Source organism: Triturus cristatus, chromosome 7 (genome assembly GCF_964204655.1).
Source record: "Triturus cristatus chromosome 7, aTriCri1.1, whole genome shotgun sequence".
Taxonomy (NCBI): domain Eukaryota; kingdom Metazoa; phylum Chordata; class Amphibia; order Caudata; family Salamandridae; genus Triturus; species Triturus cristatus.
The window spans coordinates 1,191,128,634-1,191,148,323 of NC_140590.1; the positions used below are offsets into that span (position 1 = coordinate 1,191,128,634).

The 19,690-nt window shown below is 45.3% G+C and overlaps 1 protein-coding gene across 3 annotated transcripts in view; it reads right to left on the minus strand.

Moving 5' to 3' along the window:
* The window catches only part of TEP1 (telomerase associated protein 1), a 1,383,286-nt gene that overhangs the window by 124,865 nt on the left and 1,238,731 nt on the right, over nt 1–19,690 (minus strand). For all 3 annotated transcript variants that reach the window (XR_014966740.1, XM_085618536.1, XM_085618535.1), the window contains exon 50: nt 5,385–5,528. Coding sequence is in view for 2 of the 3 variants with exons in the window: in XM_085618536.1 (XP_085474662.1) it covers nt 5,385–5,528 (144 nt within the window). In the remaining variant the exon portion in view is untranslated. The remainder of the gene's footprint in view (nt 1–5,384; nt 5,529–19,690) is intronic.

A 19,690-nucleotide genomic window follows, 5' to 3' on the forward strand; every position in this document is an offset into this window, starting at 1 on the left:
CGCAGCCGGGGACGGACTAGGATCGCCGGGCCCGATTAGTACTTTTCCGCGGGGCCACTCGGTGCGAGATGTCACTGTCCTCACCCCTCCACTCAGGCAACGGCTGGTCAGAGGCCGCAGACACCCCGCCTTCGCCTCAGAGATGGCCGCCCTCCATCGTGGGCATCTCCGTCACTCAAGGCCCCGGCTTCAGCGCCGATGCAGGCCTCCACTCACCGGGTCTCGTTGGGCGTCCGGGCAGCTCCGGATCGGGTCGGTCGGCACCGCGCCGCCTCCGCCCGTAGCAGCAGGGCAGCAAGGCAGCCTCGAGTCCCCCCCAGCGCAGCAGGCAGCCAGGATGGTAGCACCTCGGTTCCACTTCGCCGGCCCCTCCTTGCAGCCGGGGCCGATCAGGATCCTCCGCAGGGTCACCCTCAGCAACGTCGCACAGGCCTCGCACCTTCACTCAGGCGTTGGTCCGCCCGGGGCCGCAACCACGCCGCCTCCGCCCCGGAGACAGCCCCCGAGCCAGCCCGGCTCCGATCGGGGCACCTCCGTCACTTGAGGTCCCGGCTTCCAGTGTCGGCGTAGGCCTCGGATCTTCGGACCTCGCTGTACGCGCCCTGGGCGTCGGAGAAACTTCGGGGTCGGATCGTTCGGTGCCGCTTCGGTTCCGCCGCCGGTACTAGGACCTTGGAGCCGGATTACTGCTCGGATACTACACGGATGTCCGGGGAGTCGATCTCACCCTCGGAGCCCAACTAGGCTGCGGCCATCTTGCTCGGCTGCAAGCCACGCCCCCGTGAAAAAGTATTTTAAGGACAATTCACTCCCTGTCCATATAAGGATGATGTTAAGTCTGGTAGTCCATGAGTCCAGCTGCGTAGTTGTTCGAAATAGCCCATGTATAGGTTCGCAAATGATGGTGAACCTTTTGAACCCATGGCTACCCCTGACATAGTCTGTACCGTTCACTGTTATGGCGAAAAAAACATTACTGTCCAGAGTTAATGAAATCATCTCCATGAGCATATAAGTATGCTCCAGCAAGGTTGCACCCATTTGACTAAAAAAAGATTAGGTCGCTTGCATACCTCTCTCTCTCGGCATGCTGGTAAGCAGGGCAGTGGTGTTTAATGTTGCCAATGTAAATTCATTTGACCACACAATGTCCGTCAATTTGTTCAATACGTTTTTTGTGTCTTGTGTACAGGCAGAAGAATTCTGTACAAATGGTTGTAAAAAAATATCTATATATTCGGACAATCTTTCTGTTGGTGAGCCAATTCCTGCAATAATGGGTTTCCCGGGCGAAATGTGCCGGGTTTGCGAATTTTTTAAAGAACATATATGCACGGGGCAAAAGGAGCATCTGTATTCAAGGTCATTGATCAGACAGGCATATTTCCAAGCAGTCAGCTTGTCATGTAGTAAGTGTGTTATACTCTTTAGTGGATTAGACTCCAGTTTTACGTACGTGCTTGTATCAGTTAGTTGGAGGTCTATTTCTGGTATGTAGTCTTTTTTATTCATCACCACAACGTTACTACCTTTATCTGCTTCTTTTATTATATTAGAGCTAGAGGCAAGGCTTTCAAAGGCCTTATTCTCCTAGATGGAACAATCGTAGCTTATGTTGCTCTGAAACTTCTTTTGCTTATCCTCTAGATCATATAGGTCCCTAGTTACTGGTTTGTAGAAAAGCTCTATATTGTTTTCCTACTGGGGGCGAAACACGACGGCCGATGATCATGTACTTTATTGGAAGTATGTACACAAAATAAAGATGACAACAATATATCACATGATCTTGGACTTATGGACTGACATTTCTGGTTATTTATCCTCAAACTGTGTTATTTAAACAAATAGTTGGAGTACTCCAGTATGTTTTTAGGATATAGTGGTTTGCTAGTCTTTGGATTAATACTGTCCTTGCCCTTACAGTTAGCAGGGGCATATACTGTGGTAGCACAAGTCTTTGAAGAAGTATTCTTCAGTAGACTTTCTTCCCTGGCTAGTTGAGTACTATGTGACATCTCTTATTGTCACAGCTACCTATCTCTATATGACAAGGATCCCGTAGGCCACGCAGTCAAATACTAAAAAAAGGGAGCCAAACTACTAGTTGCTATGTATAAACCCTATGCATACTCCATTCACTCAGAGAATCAGCTCAGGGCAAGGGCAAATCATGGTAGCAGAACTCAAGCGAGGTCAGTAGGCATCGCGCTCTTTAAGAGCAGAAAAAAAAAACTATCTTGCCACTTCCACTATTGAATTACGTCCCAGGACACAGAGTAGTTCCTTGCATCCTTGGTGTGCCTTTCCAAACCAAAAAAGAATGCTCATGGCCTCAGGACACATGCCTAATTCTTGCTCGCACTGGCAACAAAAAGTCTAGGCACCAGCGAAAACTATAGTTGAGTTTACTCAGGGAAGGGGTGCACATCAGAGAGAAGCAGGCAAGCCTTTTTTTCTGGAAGAAGAAAGGCAATCCCCCTGCAAAAGATACACTGATCAGGAAACTTGGAGAAGTCCTAAATAAGTTAGGTGGTGCCAGCAAGACCACCCTTGAGCATCCATTAGACAGACATGCAGAAACAGTGCCTGGAGTGCCTATAAAGTATCACACCAGCATATTAAATTTATTTTATTTCTTATGATTTAACTTTACCTGATTGCTAAAAAATATTGTATTATTGCAGACCATCATTTTGCTCAGGCTTTAACACTGCATTTACTGGTCTAATTCTTTTCTCCTTCAATATACCCAGTTATTTAATCACAGCTGAACTGTGGCGTTTGTACTCAACAGAATACACAATTATATCAGAAGGCAATAAATATTACCCATAGTGGACATTTTAAAGCTGCCACATGGTCCACTCCACACACATTCACCAAGCGTTATTGTGTGGACATTCTTGCAAGGCACCAAGCTAGAGTTGTTCAAACTGTGATCTGAACTCTGTATCAGACCTCTGTATCATCCACTGGATAGCCACTGCTTAAGGGAGTACTGCTTTACTGTTGATGCGGAGCATGTTTATCTACAGCCACACATGATACGAACAGATTGTTACTTACCATTTCAGTATCTGTTCATCGCATGTAGTGCTGTACATTCACTTGTGCCCACCCTCCTTCCAGGAAGCCAGTGTTTGCTACAGATATTTTTCACCTTTCACATTCCTCTATTCCTACATGCATTGCCACTGTTATATCCGCCTCACTACTCCATATTTACTCTCCCCATTTGACAAAATACAATTTAACAATGGAGTTGGTGCTCATAACCATTCACACCCAGAGGATAAGTCATCAAGATGCTGTGCCTTGAAAGACTTCTTTAAAGAAAAACAAGTTGCAAATGTCTGAGCCCAACACCAGCAGGAGCATGCAGAGCATGTGAATCTACAGACCTACATGCAATGAAGAGAAGCTTACAGGGTAAGTAACATAATCCTACAGGTAGATATTCTATCTACCTGCAAATTCATCACCTTTTGTTCACTCCAGGACTTAGGCTGGAATACGAAATTTTGTAATAGCTCTGCTATGCTAGTTGGTGACACTGCTGAGTCTCAACGCCAATAACTGTACAGACATGACTTCACTGGAGACACAAAGCGCCACCCCAGTGCCTTAATGTCAGTTCATCACCCATTATTCTCGAGCCCTAAGAGGCTTAGATGAAGTGAGATAAATTAGACAGAGAACATGCAGTGCAAAAAATCTAACTTGAAACCTTATTATTCAGATGCCCATGAACATCCTTCACAACTGGGTAATGGGCAGAATTAGTGAGGAACCTCCAGGTAAATAGAGTCTCTGATGAGCTTCCATTTACCCCCGGAAACAAGACTGTAGCATTACTAAAACCTCTTCCTGTGGGACCCTGAGCAGCGAAGACTCAGCAGTGCCTTTAGGTCCTGTAATCTTTAGGTGACCAGGTGGAGATATATCATAGTGCTTGTATCTTCCATCTTGTCCACAGGTACAATGTTCCACATGCTCTCCTTTAGTTGATATAGTAAGTGGGGCAACACAAGAGAAGGAATGCTGTACAAGACCTTTTGATGCAGCATGGCTCTAAAGACATACAGGCCCGTTGGTTCTGTAGAGAAAGAAAGGTGTGACCAAGGAGAGTCCTATCTCCCTGAAAATGTTAGGGGGGAAAGCTCTGAATATTGGATATGATCAATGTCAATTGTAGAAGAAGGATCAGCAATCTCGTACCATTGAAGGCCTAGCAGGAACAAGGAGCAGTGCTTGGCACATATGGTGCAGATATACCTATCCATCATGGGCTCACAGAGTGTAGAAAAAGAGAATAAACCATGAAAGCCATGGTTTTATGACAGCACACGTGGAGACACAAGCAACAGAATCAGAGTAGAGCTTACAAAAACAGAATAAATGTAAATATGGCAGGATAAACCAGGCCAGTTGCCAAAGTGTTCCCAGCTACCCTAAAAAGTATCCAAGTGTAGATAGCGATCAGGATCTAGCAATAGCAATACTTGGAGGCAGTCCCTCCTATTCTGGTAAGAACACAAGAGAAATTAGCATTAATTAGGAAGTCAGATAAAAAATTATATATTCTTAAAAGTGCTCTTTGTGGTCACAAGCCTTGAGTTCCTGAAAGACTTGGGAAGTTTAGAAGAACAAAAAGGGCACAGATAACGAACAACAAGAAGTAGTCTTAGAAATAAGCATAAGTGGCTTGGCTGTGACCTCTCCCATCATAAACCAGATCAAGATGTCAATTTTCCAAGAAAATAGAGCCTTGATCAGTGCATTGTAGTTGGGAGCTTCACCCATGTATGCCGCCTCGTGGTGAATGCAACAACATACCCCTGCCAGCCATGTCACAGGACAGTGGAGGTGGTCCACATGCAAACTGCCCAACTTTAACACTTCTGTGGGATTGTAGGGGCTCAAAAGCTAGTACCTGGACATCTCGCGTGTCCGACGTGGACAGAACAGTTGCAGCATTTACTTGGTGATGCCTCAGAACCTTTATATTTGCGAACTCTGTCCACCAATGTGTAGGAGCTTTGTCCTGACATCTCAGTAACCCAAGGCACAATGCTTCCTACAGTAAGAATGACAAACAGTTTTTATAAATGTACTGGAGACAGGCTTCATTAAAGCATGAGACCTTGCTTAGCGGGGTTAAGGAGAGTAAATGGGGGGCCTCAAGGGGGAAGTCAGAAATTGGGGAGTAATCTGCTGGTTGCCATTTTATAACTTTACTTTATAGACCTCACACACTCAAACATAGAGAGAAGCTCATACACAATGCTCTGCTCGTTATGGGTGACTCCCTGATAAAGGGTCTGCCAAAGTTGCTGAAAAATAGCAGTTCAACATGTTGAGTCCCCTCCCGTGTACAGTACCTTAGGTTCCTCATGGATCTCCTGCCAGTACTGAGAAGCTTGCGATCACTGCAGTCTGTTCCTAGGAGTAGAATGTCTTCCTGGCTGAAAAGGCCAACACTTGTCACAAGAAAGCCGACGTCGAAGCTGTAGCTTTTTTTCACACTGCAGGCAATAAAAAACACAAGCAAATTATCCATTCAACTCTTGACATAATAAAGTGGTAACAATAAGAAAGGATTGTGTGTCTGATCCTTACAACCCCTTCACTCTCAGCACAGCAATATTTACTGAGAATTACACACGCTTTGGACCTCACAGGCCCAAAACATTGCCATATAAATGCTAATGCAATAAACGCACATAAAAATGACATCTATGACATGAATCAACATAATCGTCCAGTAGCGTGATCAATTCCAGATGGATGCAAAGAAACTAAACGTCAAACAGTTTATGCAACATATAATACTGATTCCATTTGGTGTTTCTCAGTTTTAGCGCACAAGGTAACAGAGACGCAAAGGGATGCAGAATTACCCACTACAAAACACATAGAACGGGACTGGAGCCAGGATGAGGACTCTGGTATTCAAAGTTCATTCAGCAGTTTAGCACTAGCCCAATTCCTCTCACTTTCTACCTCACGACTCACCCACAGTGACATCATACATTTCTGGCACTTTATCCTAAAGAGATAAAGCGCAACAAGGTACACAGCCCCTCAATCATCACACCTGACAAGCTATAACATTCGTTCATGTTTGGATGAATCCCACCGCTTTCAATGGGCATCTAAACATTCTATGCATGCATGGAGCCCCTTTGACTCTTTCCTTTAACTCCGCACTCTAATCTGATAGGATTGAAATTTCCCCCAAGTTTCCCGATGGACTTTATTTTAATGAATATAGCCATATATTTTATTTTAATGAATATAACAATACTAAAGGAGGACTGACTGTGCCAGCTGCATTACTCAGACCATTGGATAGGTCACTCTTGGAATACGGCAAGTACCTCCTTCCAAAAATCCAAAGCCAACTGTTTTCCTTAAAGGCTTTGTAAGAAGAAAGCCATACAGGACAACAGTGCACAAAACAGCTGTATGTCAAAAAGAATCGGAATAAAGAGTGTACAGAAAGCAGCTTTCGGGGCATCGTTACTCTGGAATGGTTAATGTGTTCCTAAATCATGAAACCTTTACTTGGAGCATATTTGCTAGACAATGTACATAAAACAGTAATACATAATACAATTCACAGCTACAGAAACAAACATTGAGGGTAATTAAAGACTCTCAGGCCCATCTAGTCTGCAATATCCTTTCAGCTGCAAACCACAGACTATCTCTTCTGTTGTTTAATAAATGCCATCCACATTACCCTTTTTAGAATTATAAAATGGCTCTTGAAACAACTTTTATGTGCTAGATGCACTCAAACTTAAACAATATCTTTATTTACAGACGTGCTTTACAATCATGATCTTATATAAGAAAGCAAGTATTGAGATCAACACATTGCAGCTATTCAGTACAAATACAAACCCGGACCTATTGGCTTGTAAATGACTTTTTACCAAGGCCACAGGATTCACCCAGACAACCCAAGCACAAGAAAACCCAGGCTTATAGCTTCTACCCATAGACTTTTGAGCTACTTTAATGATCAACTGGAACTTTAATATATCAAATAAATTTAACACAGCAACATCCATTTATGATTGTTGGCTTTCCTGCAGCAAATAGGGCCACTTGATATGTATCCCAAAGTGAGGGGTTGGGTTGAGGAGCATCTTCTGTGCCCACATAAATGTTTCCATTTAGATGCCCCGAGCACTACACAACACTCTGGGCATTTCGTCTTGAAAATCTGTTCCAAGGTCTGTCTTTCAAAGACCCAATTCTGCCAGATAAGAAGGCAGACTAGCGACTTGAGATCCGATGACTGGCCTACCACAATTTCTGATTGTTACCTCGCAACCTTGACGTTCCCAATGGCAGACCTGGATAGCTTCTACTAAGAGGTTGTTTGCCATTGACTAATTACGATGTTCTTATGCTGTCAGAGGCACATATACGCCAGTTTCATTGTGGATTTTCCATTCTTATCTGTTTCTAAATCAGTTAATATATTCCGACCTATTGTTAGCTTAATCTAGATAGGCCCTCCTTGATTATTTGTTTTTTGATCAGCAGCCCTCATCTCCCTCTGGTTCAGAAGTTTACCTACACTCTCCCTGCACAACACAGTTAAAGAATCTGAGTGGGGAGCAGCCCCAGTTCGACCTTCTTGGAAACTCTGACACAGAGAGCACCCGCAATGAGAGAAGACCAGAGAGTAAATTGATACAAAGAAACTGTTTCTCTGATGGAAACCAACCAAGTGAGAACAAGATCCAGGAAAGCCATGGAGCATTAACAGAGGGTTAAGGGACCAGAGTCAGGAATTGGGGTTGAGAAGTTCCACAGAAGGAAATCTAGTCTACCAGGGGTAATGTTTTAACAATAGCATGGATGAATAGGACGAAAGTGTGTAAAGAAAAGAAAGAGTGCATCATCGTTCCACTGGACTACGTATGAAATGGTGGTGTAATACCTATAGTTAATGAGCAGAGGATAGCACCTGCTACTGGAGTAATGTATAAAAAACAATGAAAAATGCATACAACACACCAAGTCCAATCAGATGGATGAAAAAAATAAAACTGCTACAAATAAGTCACATGACAAACATCTTTACCAGGAGGGTAAGAGGTTGCTACAATATATGTAGCCTGCATAAGTATTTCCAACAGCTTCAGGAATTTGGAACTACAGAATTTCTCATGATCAAGTTAACCTCTGTCCCCGATAGCGGGGAATTAAAATGTGGAACTCAAAATCAGCAACAAGAAGGATAACATCTGGTTCAATGATGATTGTAGCAAATTAAAAAGAAGGGGATGAACACTCAAACAATGCTCAAGCAAAACTCTGCTAACCTCCTCGAAGGGTGTCTAAACCAACCTCATGTGTTCCTTAAAACTGCCCATGCTTCGAGCTAATATGAAAACACCTTTCGCTTCAACTGTAAGAAACTAGATTATTTGTGGTGAGTGACTACTCACCTCAAGCAATAATCACAACACCTGTCAGAGTAAACCCTCAAAGTCACCTAATCAACCTTAGCTCCACCCCTGGTAGCTATGGAACACAGCAGGCAGTCTTAACTTAAGGCAATGTGTTAAGTATGTATGCAGTACCAAAACAGTGCTAAAGTCGAAATACAAATCAATAAAGGTCCCAAACTGAATTTAGAAAAATTGAGCTGCCACTGACCAGACGCCGTCTTCCTCCTGCAGCCGCAGACCGGGGTGACTCAAAGCCCCATATCTCCTAGCGCCAGGAGGCACAGACGCTGCACCTTACGCGCCCGGAGTGTTATAGGGCTCACCCCATTTATTTACTAACGGAGGTGCTTAAAGGCATTTCGCGGCTAACCGCAGGGTGGGATGTGCACGGGCGTGCACGGGCGTTCCCAGGCCATGCCTGGGCGCTGCCCGGGCTAAGAGCAGGGCAGTATGCGCCCGTCAGCGGTCGGGCTGGGCCACGTCCCTAACACTTGTCAACAAGACACCCAGAACTACGGTAAGAGTTGCTGCAACCGCTGTATACGAACATATTCATCCTATTGTGTCCCATTTTAAGGACTTTATCGTTGCTTACAATTATGGGAAAAGTGTGAGCTTGCGGGTGCTGCAACAGGCAGTAAAAACAAGAATGCAAGATTGAGTGCACCCATCACAAATGACCTAAATACTGCAATGGGTTTAATTAATAGTGAGATCGTTAATGTTGAGGAGCGTTTAGAGGCTACAAAGATTGCACTAACTAATGTGGTTGATGATACTATACTGGATGAAACTGCAACTGTCCTGAGGTCAGTTGCAAATAATAAACCACAAAAGAGTTCAACAGCCTTAATACACAAGAATAATGCAGCGCCTTGTGCATCAATGTTACCACTGGAAATATCCGTTTTAACGGAAGGTATAGACCCAACTGCACCCTTCGTAACTAAAGGCAAACAGTTACCAAAGGATAAAATCAAAGAACCCTCTAAGCAACCACAGTCATTGTCTGAGAAACAGAGTAGGGTTTTGAGGCCCACCGTAAATCATGACTGCTCCCACAACCTGAACTTACTTTTTAAAAAGCTACATGGGAAGATGGATTCAATTGAGAAAAAACATTTATCTGAAATCACAAAAATTAAGAGTGATGTAGCCCATATTTTAAAATTCATTTAGTCACTGCAACTAGAAAAACGCCCAAACGAAAATATTCTAATCAAAACAACTGGCAGAATAGCAGCGAACAATAACCAACTAACTGCCAAAAACGATATTCCACCTCGTTCACGGGGACCTGTAGTATTGTGTGAAGGGAAGAACACCCCGGAGGCCATGGTTAAATAAAAATAGCTACACTGGGTTACACCCTATGCCGCCAGTTCACCATATGACAACAATGACAAGATCTGATACTAAGAACGCGGATAAATCCAAGTATAAATTGCCATCTTCAAGGATTTAATAGAGACCCCTTCATTTACCACCCGAGGCTACACCTTACACGATTATTCTGAAAGACGTGCCAGAATTAACTGAAAAACAAGGTGGTGCACTGGTTTAGTAAACACTGCAATTATAACCCAAATACTCTGGCTCATAACATCACCATGGTACGAAGAGTACCTTGGGTGGGGAAATCACCAAAAGCTTGCGAAGGGTACTTTGTCATCGTTTCTTTTCGATACCAAGAGATGGTTAGAACATTGTTAGAAGAGATATGTAATAGAGGGGAGATGCCAGCAAAACACCAGATTAAGATAATTACTGGGGTACCCTTAGGGTTTTTCTATAAACCAGGTATGGATTATTTTAGCCAGTGCGGAAATGGACCAACACTAGTGGAAAGCATAGACCGCTTGTTTTGTCCAATAGATTTTTACCCCTCAGAAGATGTAGTGATGTGGACTGACTACATCAGGATGACGATCAAGAATTTTGCTCTATTGACAAGTAACCCAAAATTTGAAATCTAAAAATCTGATCCTAAAAACATGGAACATTGCAGGCATTAATAAGAAATTGAATGCCGGTGCATGGCCAGAATTACTAAATAACTGCCAAATTATCTGTATACAAGAAACCTGCAACACGGAACCCTTCCACATAGATGGCTTTTCAATAATTGACACTCAAGCGACTCCCTCACGAAATGAAAGGGCAAAGGGAGGTTTAGCAGTTCTACTTTCAGTTATATCCCCGTTGATCCTGAAGGAAGTTTATATTGATTCTCCTTATTTTCAATTTTTGTGGTTTAATCCTGATGATTACTAATGTTTTGTAGTAATTAATTTTTATAACAATGTTTTCGATAATACTAGAAACCAAGTTATACTGGCACTTGAAAGGAAGCTTGACTCATTTTTAAAACAGATCAGGAGTGATTGTTTTCTGGTCTGGGTTGGAGATTTTAGTAAAAAATGTGGTATCCTAGAAGGGAAGCATTGTGGATCTGGGAATGATTTTAGCGAAAGCTATTCTCATTTCCCGCATAACCTTTATGGCGAATCCATTAACGGGGCAATGCATAAATATAACCTAGAATTACTGGACCAGTCTATGCCGGATGGACAATGCCAGTTACCAACCTTTGAAGGGCATGGACAGTGTTCAATTATTGATCATATATTAACCTCGGTACATGGTAAAGATCAAATACTGAAAATGGAGGTAATAAAAAGTTGAATTAGTGATCATCACCCACTCTTTGTACCAGTCAGATTAAATGATACCCCCCAAGTAGGGCTTCATCTAGCACCCTTCATATCCACCCAGGGGGAAAATGGTATCTCCATCAAATAGTCTGGGATAAACCCAATCGAATTTGTGTGTAGTTTAATGAGTGATTGTAAACACGACATTGAAACCTGTAAAGGAGAGATTCCACTGTCAACCAGATCATTGGGGCCTCTTGTAACATTACCTCCGTAATCTCTAGGGGCTTAAAAAGTAAGAGAAGAAGAAAGCTAAGAAAAAGTTGGTTGGTTTGATTCTCAATGCACAAAGGCAAACCAGTCATTAAAAAATGTTCTAAAAATTAGGCCAAGAGATAGTGAACTTATTACAAAACAAAGGATGTTATATCAACAGACCCTAGCAAAAAGGAAGAGAGAGATCCAAGATTATGCTTGGGAAAAACTCTCTCAGGCTGCCAACACCAATGATTCATCCATATTTTGGAAGACGATAAATCACCCGTATTTTAAAGACAACTGCGCTGTTAAAATTGAGAGTTTTGGTGCAGCCCCAGGAGTGTATACGTAATGAAATCCCCGTACCAGCAGATAGCGAACCTAATAGTACTTTGGAAAGATTAGATAATAATTTTTTTTTTAAGTTTTTGATCCCCCAAATGTGGCCCCTATTATCCTGGAAGAAGTCATGTTGGCACTAGAAAGAAGCGCAAATGGAAAGCACCTGGTGTGAATGGGGTCCCAATAGACATTTTTAAATTTGATATCGGTTTCTGGGCACCACTTTTACAAAAAGTGTTTAATACCATTGCGGGGGGCCGGATACCAAGAACATGGACAAAGTATAATTGTCCCGATTTTTAAAAAGGGTAATAGAAGCAATGGCAAATCCTATTGCCCTATCTCCTTCCTTGACACAACCTCAAAATTGATGGGCAGGATACTGTTGGAGAGGTTGGAAATATGGGCAGACGAAAATAAAATTCTTACTGAATCATAATATGGCTTCAGAAGGGAGATAGGGACAATCGAACACTCTATCAACTTGCATTTACTGATTCGTAAGTATACAATTGTATAAAAGGGCCATTTGCATCTTTGTTTTGTCGATCTTACTAGTGCTTTTGACCTGGTAAACCATGCGAAGCTATGGCAACCTTTGATTCATATGGGTGCACCAAACAATATTATCATTTACATTTCACAAATATATAGTCGTTTGAGCACAAGAGTTCAATGCGGGCCAGATGGAGAGTGCACCACTAGTTTTAGGGTAACACGGGGAATTAGGCAGGGGTGTGTGCTCGCCCCACTCCTCTTTTCCTTATACATAAATGGAATAGAAGAAAGTTTGCAAAATCTAAACGCTGATGTCCCTATAGCAGGCAAACGCGCTATCCCAACTTAACTATATGCGGACAACGCAGTTCTTTTATCGAGAACTGCGACGGGCTACAGATCCTCATTGAAAATGTTGCTGAATTTATGCATGAAAAGGATTTAGTACTTAACTTGAAAAGGAAATTTACGATGGTGTGTGGGCAAGGAAAAGTAAAAACTAGGACCCACCACATAAATAGTGCCCCTATTGCAGTAACTAATTCTTTCCTATACCTAGGACTAGTATTTACAGCAAAGGGATACTGGGGAGCCCATATTGAACATTCTAAATTAAAATTTATCAGGATAACTGAGGCAATTTTCAGATTCTCAAAAAAAGGGGTAATAAACCCATTACGGAAATCATGACACTATATAAGAGCAAGTGTCTTACTGGAATCTGTTATGGCGCAGCACTATGGGAGGGGCTAATTGTGCAATTCTTCAGAAACCAATAAAATAACTTCTTACGAAGGCTGTTAGCTGTACCCAACTCTACTCCTACATATAGTGAGCATACAGAGTTGGAAGCCTCTTATATTAATGATTTTATAAGCACAGTAAGCTTAAATGCATGGCACAGGATATGGGAACAAGGAAGGTACAAAGTTTACACAGCATTTCATTAAGGATTGCATTGCACTCAACCATGGGAAAAAAAATCCCATGGCTGATGTATATTAAAAATCTTTTAAATGAATGCTCCGCAAATATTGGTTTTAACAACCCCTCCCAAATACTTGGGTATGACAAGAAAAAATTGATGACTAGTTTAATGGAATCACAGAACTGGTTAAGGGACGTTGATGCAAACATGAAACCAATGACAAAGGCATACTTAGATAGGACTTTTGGGATAGGGATACAATATTATTTATTACAGGTCACAAACACAAAACACAGATTTTACCTTATTAGTCTAAGAATGGGATTAGCCCATTTTTTAATAGCTTTTCCAATGATGGGCAAGTGGAACCATAATCTTCCGAAGTGCCCATGCGATTGAAAATCAGACCAGACAACGTTGTATTTGATCTTATTTTGCAGCTTTTATAGAGATATCAGGAAGAGTCTCTTACGTCCATTATTTTTAAAGGAGAGACTGTTCGCATATAAAACTGCCTTTGAGTATATCTGTGCCCTGGCAAACATTAGAGTTCGCAATGCAGTGGTTGTTTACATCCAGAAGGCAATCCAAATAAGACATAATAATTCTCATCTTGAGGCCCTTGTTTATGAAGAAAATGGATCACACACTGATAAATGATGACCGTGGTTGTAGATCATGTTCTTAAATAACATCTCCTGTACAGGGCACTTTATGTATTAAGCCTCTTTTAGAAATATTGATTAAATATTAAACCTAATGCACTTTATTCCTATAATTGGTGAATAGTGAACTCACTAGAGTTATTGCCTTGCTTTAAATTAGATATCCTGCACATAGCACTTTATGTATATGGTCATTTGGGGTTCGCTGTTGGGATTTATTTGTTTCTTTCTCCCTTTTTAAATGTATTTTATGGCATATTTTTATGATGTGAAGAGGTTTATAATTTTTAGGATGCTTTTATGGTTGTGTCTTAAACCGAATAAAGCTGGTTTAACTAGACTGGAGTAAAATTTACTAAACAAAATGACACCAAGAGGACAAAAATCCAGAGATATGAATTTTTAAAGTTTTAGGTAGGAATAGCGCCAAGAAGCATAACGTGACAATAATAGTAAATGGTCACGGTAGTCACAATTTGTCAATGACTGAGCTGGAGCAAGAGTAGGATACACCCACCAGGTTTCTCCTGGTCAACGATTTGACCTTCCTACTTTGTCCTTTGTGTCCCAAACCACCACGTTAGTACACTGCTAAAGCCCCCAGGACCTCAGGGGAGGTGCTTAGCGACCCACAGGGTGTCAGGCAGAGGCCAAACAGCAAAGTCAAGTCCAGGTCCAGTTGGCACTGGTCAGCTGGGCATTTACAGCATAAGGTCTCTTGTATCTTTGTGGTGTCAGTATAGCTTTAACAGGAAGTCAGACTTAAAAGTATTGGACTCCACTTTCTTGCCCTTGGTTTAAGAGAGAGATGGTCCAATCCTTTGGCCGTTTTCTCAAGTCGCAGACAGAAGGTTCAGCCCACTTCTGATCTTCCTCAAGTCCAGGAGTGTTCTGAAGTGTGTGCCTGGACATGTCACATTTATGCCTGGTAAATTCTGGTGGATGGGAATTGCTCCTGAGCACTCCCTAAACCTATGAGGTAAATGTTCGAGGGGGCAGCACTCCCCAATTTGGGCATTTTCAAGATCTTCGGTCACACTAAACTTTGGCTTTGAGGACTGTGAGGGTGTGTATGGGGAGCATACTATGGTAATCCTACTGTCCTCCCACAATTTAACACTAACATCCAGTTTGGGGCAGATGCGGGCCGACATCAAACAGAGGTCTGATAGAACCAAAGAAGAGTATTCCAACAGACCGTAAATACACGGGAATTGTTTTGGCATCCTGTTTCCCTTCATTTCAAGTGAGCCCCAAGAGTTAAATGTAAAAACCAAGCAGACCTGTTAAACAGAATTTTAAACTAATGTCAAAATGGTTGATCTAGGCCCGCATAGTCTGTTCAGTATAGAGGAGCCATCTGTGCTCATTCAGGTCAGTCTATTATTTGCTCCTAGTAAGCATTTCACACCTATTCAAATGATAATTTCTGGATGGCAGAAGTGGGAGAGGAAATGCGAATCTTGCCCCAAAGAACTTCAGGCAGGGAAAAGGTAACTTTCTAAAAGTTGCTTTCCCTAAATATTTATTAGAAATTGAACTTCTCAATTGAACTGGATTTTTATACTTATTAAAATAGTTCTTTATTATGTTTTTCCTGCTTGTCACATTCCCAACATATAGTATTAGCATTTTACTCTGTACTCTAGTTTTCCACATAGGACAGTTATGTCTACCACAGAAAAAACATTTTGGGTGCTAGTCATAATAAGGACATTTTAACATTACATATCTTCATGACCTACTTTTAAATACCAAGCACCCTGTCTTGTGGACTACCAGGCCTACTTAGGGGTGACTTATTGATATTCAAAACGGAGGTTTTGACGTGTAAAAACAGGCTTATTTAGACAGGTTGAATTGCAGTGTTTAAACTTCAACATTCACGCGACAATGGTAGCCTGAAGCCATGTTTTATACTGTCAATGTAGTGGATGGCACACTAGGTGCTGCAGTTCACTAGTGACATTTAGGGCCTAATTTGTTTTTTGGCAGCGTTAATGGAGCATATTACCCTGTAGCCGTGATTGAGTCCCCTCTGGTCAAAGTTAGAAATGACCACCAAGCCTGTGGTCATTCATTACTAAAGCATTAGCTTTACCCTACATCACGGCAATTCCAGTCAATGTTTTTTTACGTCTGATGCACAGGTATGTCAACATGACAGAGCCGTCAACCAAACTTATGCTTTTTTAAATTTTGAACAGAAAATCCAGAGGTAGGATTGTCTTCTTGAAAATAAAAACAACGGGGGAGGAGCCTAGCGCGCAACCAAGATGGCCGCGTAGGTGCGAGGCTCCCGAGGACCTCCGCGACCTCCTGCATAAATCCTGACCGAATCCTGTCCTAGATGACGGGACTGTGTTTGTGAGCCCGAGCTGAGGTGACGCCCGTTTTCCGTTTTCAAATCGGACCTCGGACACCGGCGGGAGCACCGATTGAGGTTTGCGGCCTTCTCCACACCGGCCCCCCGTACTGGAGTTGTGGGGCGATCCGGAGACAAAGTGAACAACAGCGGCGGGCAAGGCTGGGCGACTCGCGTACCCCGCACTTTCACTTTCGCTTTTGCGCCCTCCTCGCTGCCAGGCGAGGTAGGGTTGCGGGGCGGTGTGCGGTGGTGTGGCCTCGTTGGGGTGCCCTGCCGGCCCGCCGGCTGCGGTCCGTCCTGCGGAGCGGTGGTCGCTCTCCCCCGGAGCCCTTGAACTGGATTGTCGACCCCCTTTTTGAGGAGATTGGCTCGATTTGGGGACTGAAACCATGGCCACAAAACAAGATGGCGACCGGGCTAAGGTGAAGTCGACCCGTCGTGGCGCGGCCCATCAATCCAACAACATGGACCGCTACACCCTCCAGAAGGGATCTCCAGAGGCGCTGCGTAGGTGCCCTACGGGCCCGACTGATGCTCCTGCTCTGCCCACGGACCTGACCCTCCGAGACGTCATGGGCGCCATCGCCGAGATGAAGGCCTCGGTGGACCAGCGCTTTGACACTCTGGCGCAGAAGATCGACTCGGTCCTCGTGGACGTGGGCCTCGTGAGAGCCGATCTGTCAAAAACAAATGACCGGGTCGATTCTTTGGCCCACTCTACCTCGGGCCTCACAACGGACGTGGCGGCCCTCCAACAGGAGGTGCGCAGGCTTGGCCAGGCGAGCGCCCTGATGAATCGTCGACTGGAGGATTCCGAGGGTCGGGCCCGGAGGAACAACGTCCGCATTATCGGGGTGCCGGAGGGACGTGAGGCAGAGGCGGCGGATCTGTTTGTGGAGGACCTGGTTCTCACCCATCTCCAGCCCCGGGGGCTGAGTAAATTCTTTGCGGTGGAACGTGCCCACAGGGTCCCCGGGGGTAGGCCTAAGGCCGGAGCCCCTCCGAGGCCTCTCATCGCCCGGATTTTCAATTTTCGGGACAGAGACGCTATCCTGCAGACTTCCAGGCTACAAGGGCCGGTCAGACTTGACAACATGGATATAAATTTCTATCCTGACTTTACTCCGGCGGTCCAAAAGCAGAGACTGAGCTTTCTCTGAGTCAAACGTCGCCTACGGGACCTGAATCTCAAATATGCGATGCTTTTTCCGGCTAAGCTGAGGGTGGAGGTGGATGGCCGCACGCACTTTTTTGATCGTCCCGAGGCGGCCGGGGACTGGCTGGACACTTTGCCCGGAGATCGGGCCGGGGGGGTGGGGGGGGGAGCGGTTGGTGGGGAGGGCCCGCCGGATCAGGACTGAGGGACTAATGGTAGGCCTTGCTCTGGACTGTGTTATTGTCACCATTGACTGTTAGGGTAAGTTCCCCTCCTGTGGAGGTCGTGTGGGGTCTCTTGGGGGATCTCCCTCCTCCTCTAGGGGACTAGTTAGTTTTCTTATCTATGGGGCGTCAGGCACACTGCACTTTGGGGGGGCTGTTTGGGCTCATGCAGGGGTGCAGGGTGGGGGGAGTTCTGTTGGGATGGGTGGGTTGGGGTGGGGTGTGGTTCGTTTCTACCGCAAGGCAAACCCTTTATTGTATTGGTGTTTTTGAGATGCTCTCGGGGGGACAAATGATGGCTTCTGTATGTGATGGGGGGTAGGGACCTGACTTTGTTGTCCTGGAACGTTAACGGACTGGGTGATAGGATTAAGCGGGGTGTGGTCCTGCAGTATCTGAAACGGATTTCGCCTGATGTGGTCTTTCTGCAGGAGACACACCTTATTGGTAACTCCTTTTGTGCCATGAATCGACGTGGCTATCGTTTGGTGGCCCACTCGGGCTTCACATCAGGCTCACGAGGGGTGGGCATTATGGTCAAGACCTCGCTCCCGCTAGAAATAGACGAGGTGCGCCATGATGAGAGGGGACGCTACACTGTCTTGGTGGGGAGAATGGAGGGCAAAGTAGTCGTCTTTGTCTCAGTGTACGTCCCACCGGGGTTACAGTCCACCACCTTTGCGGACCTGGGACGCCTCCTTCTTGACCTTCCGGGGGGGCTTCTGGTGGTTGGGGGGGGACTTCAATGCGGTGGCTTCTGGGACTATGGATCGTTATCCCCCCTAGGGACCTCCCCCGGGCACAGGCGTGGCTGTCTGGCCTTTTGGACACACTGGGATTGGTGGACTGCTGGCGTTTAAAGCATCCCACTCAGCTGCAGTACACCTTCCATTCGGGTGCCCATGGTAGCCTTTCGCGGCTTGATCATGTCCTTGTCCCTGCGGCCTATGCCGGGAGAGTGGGGGAGGTGCGCCATCTGGCGCGGGGTATTTCAGATCACTCCCCACTCCTGTTGCACTTTGATGTCTTCCCGAGGGGGGAGGGCAGGGTAGCTCCAATCAATGCCTGGTACCTGCGCGACCCCACTATTCGTGCTGACTTGATTAAATCCTTGCAACGGTATTTTGAGGAGAATGTGGGGTCTGTCCCGTCGGCTATCTCCCTGTGGGAGGCTTTCAAGACAGTTCTTAGAGGGGAGGCCCTCTCCTTTATCTCCCATGCCCGGAGGCGCGCACAGGAGGAGGTGACCCGGGTGGAGGCCGAAATTACTGAATTGGAGGGTGATCTGGGGAGTGGGGTGACTGACGCTGCGCTGCATGTTCTACACCTTAAGCAGGCGGCCTATAGGGCCCTCGTCACGGAGGCGGCCAGGGGCCTCAGCAGAGAGCAACAGGGGCGATTGTATGATGTGGGTGATAAGGCTGGCAAGTTGATTGCGTGGTTGGATAAGAAGGAGAGAGCTAGTCGTGTGGTCCCGCTGATTGAGAGGATGGATGGTGTACGTGTTACTGAGCCGGAAGGCATTGTCTCTTGCTTCGCGGATTATTTCCGCGAGGTATATTCCCGGTTTCTCCCTGCTCGGAGGAGGATTCTCATGCCCTGCTGCGGGACATCGCGCTGCCCTCCCTTTCAGTGGAGGACAGGGAGTTGATGGATGCCGCTCCCACCTCGGACGAAATTGCCCTCGCCATCCGCTCGGTCGCCTCTGGCAAGGCCATGGGCCCGAACGGCATTCCTATCGAGTTGTATAAGCTGCGACCGGATGTACTGGCACTCCACCTCCGCGCAATGTTCCTTGCGGCCCACTCGCGGGGCTCCCTCCCGCCGGACCAGCGTCTGGCTACCATCGTGGTTATCCACAAGGAGGGGAGACCACGAGACCGGGTTACATCCTATCGGCCTATCTCGCTCTTGAATGCGGAGCCTAAAATCCTCGCCAAGGTGCTCGCCAACCGGCTGGTCGGCGTGGTGGGCGATCTGGTCCGCCAAGACCAGTCCGGCTTTATTCCCCATCGCAATACGGCCCTTAATCTGCGACGCTTGCACGGGGTGCTCGCGCGTGTTCCGTTCGTGCGGGAGCCGGCCATCTTGGCGTCCTTGGACGCCACCATGGCGTTCGA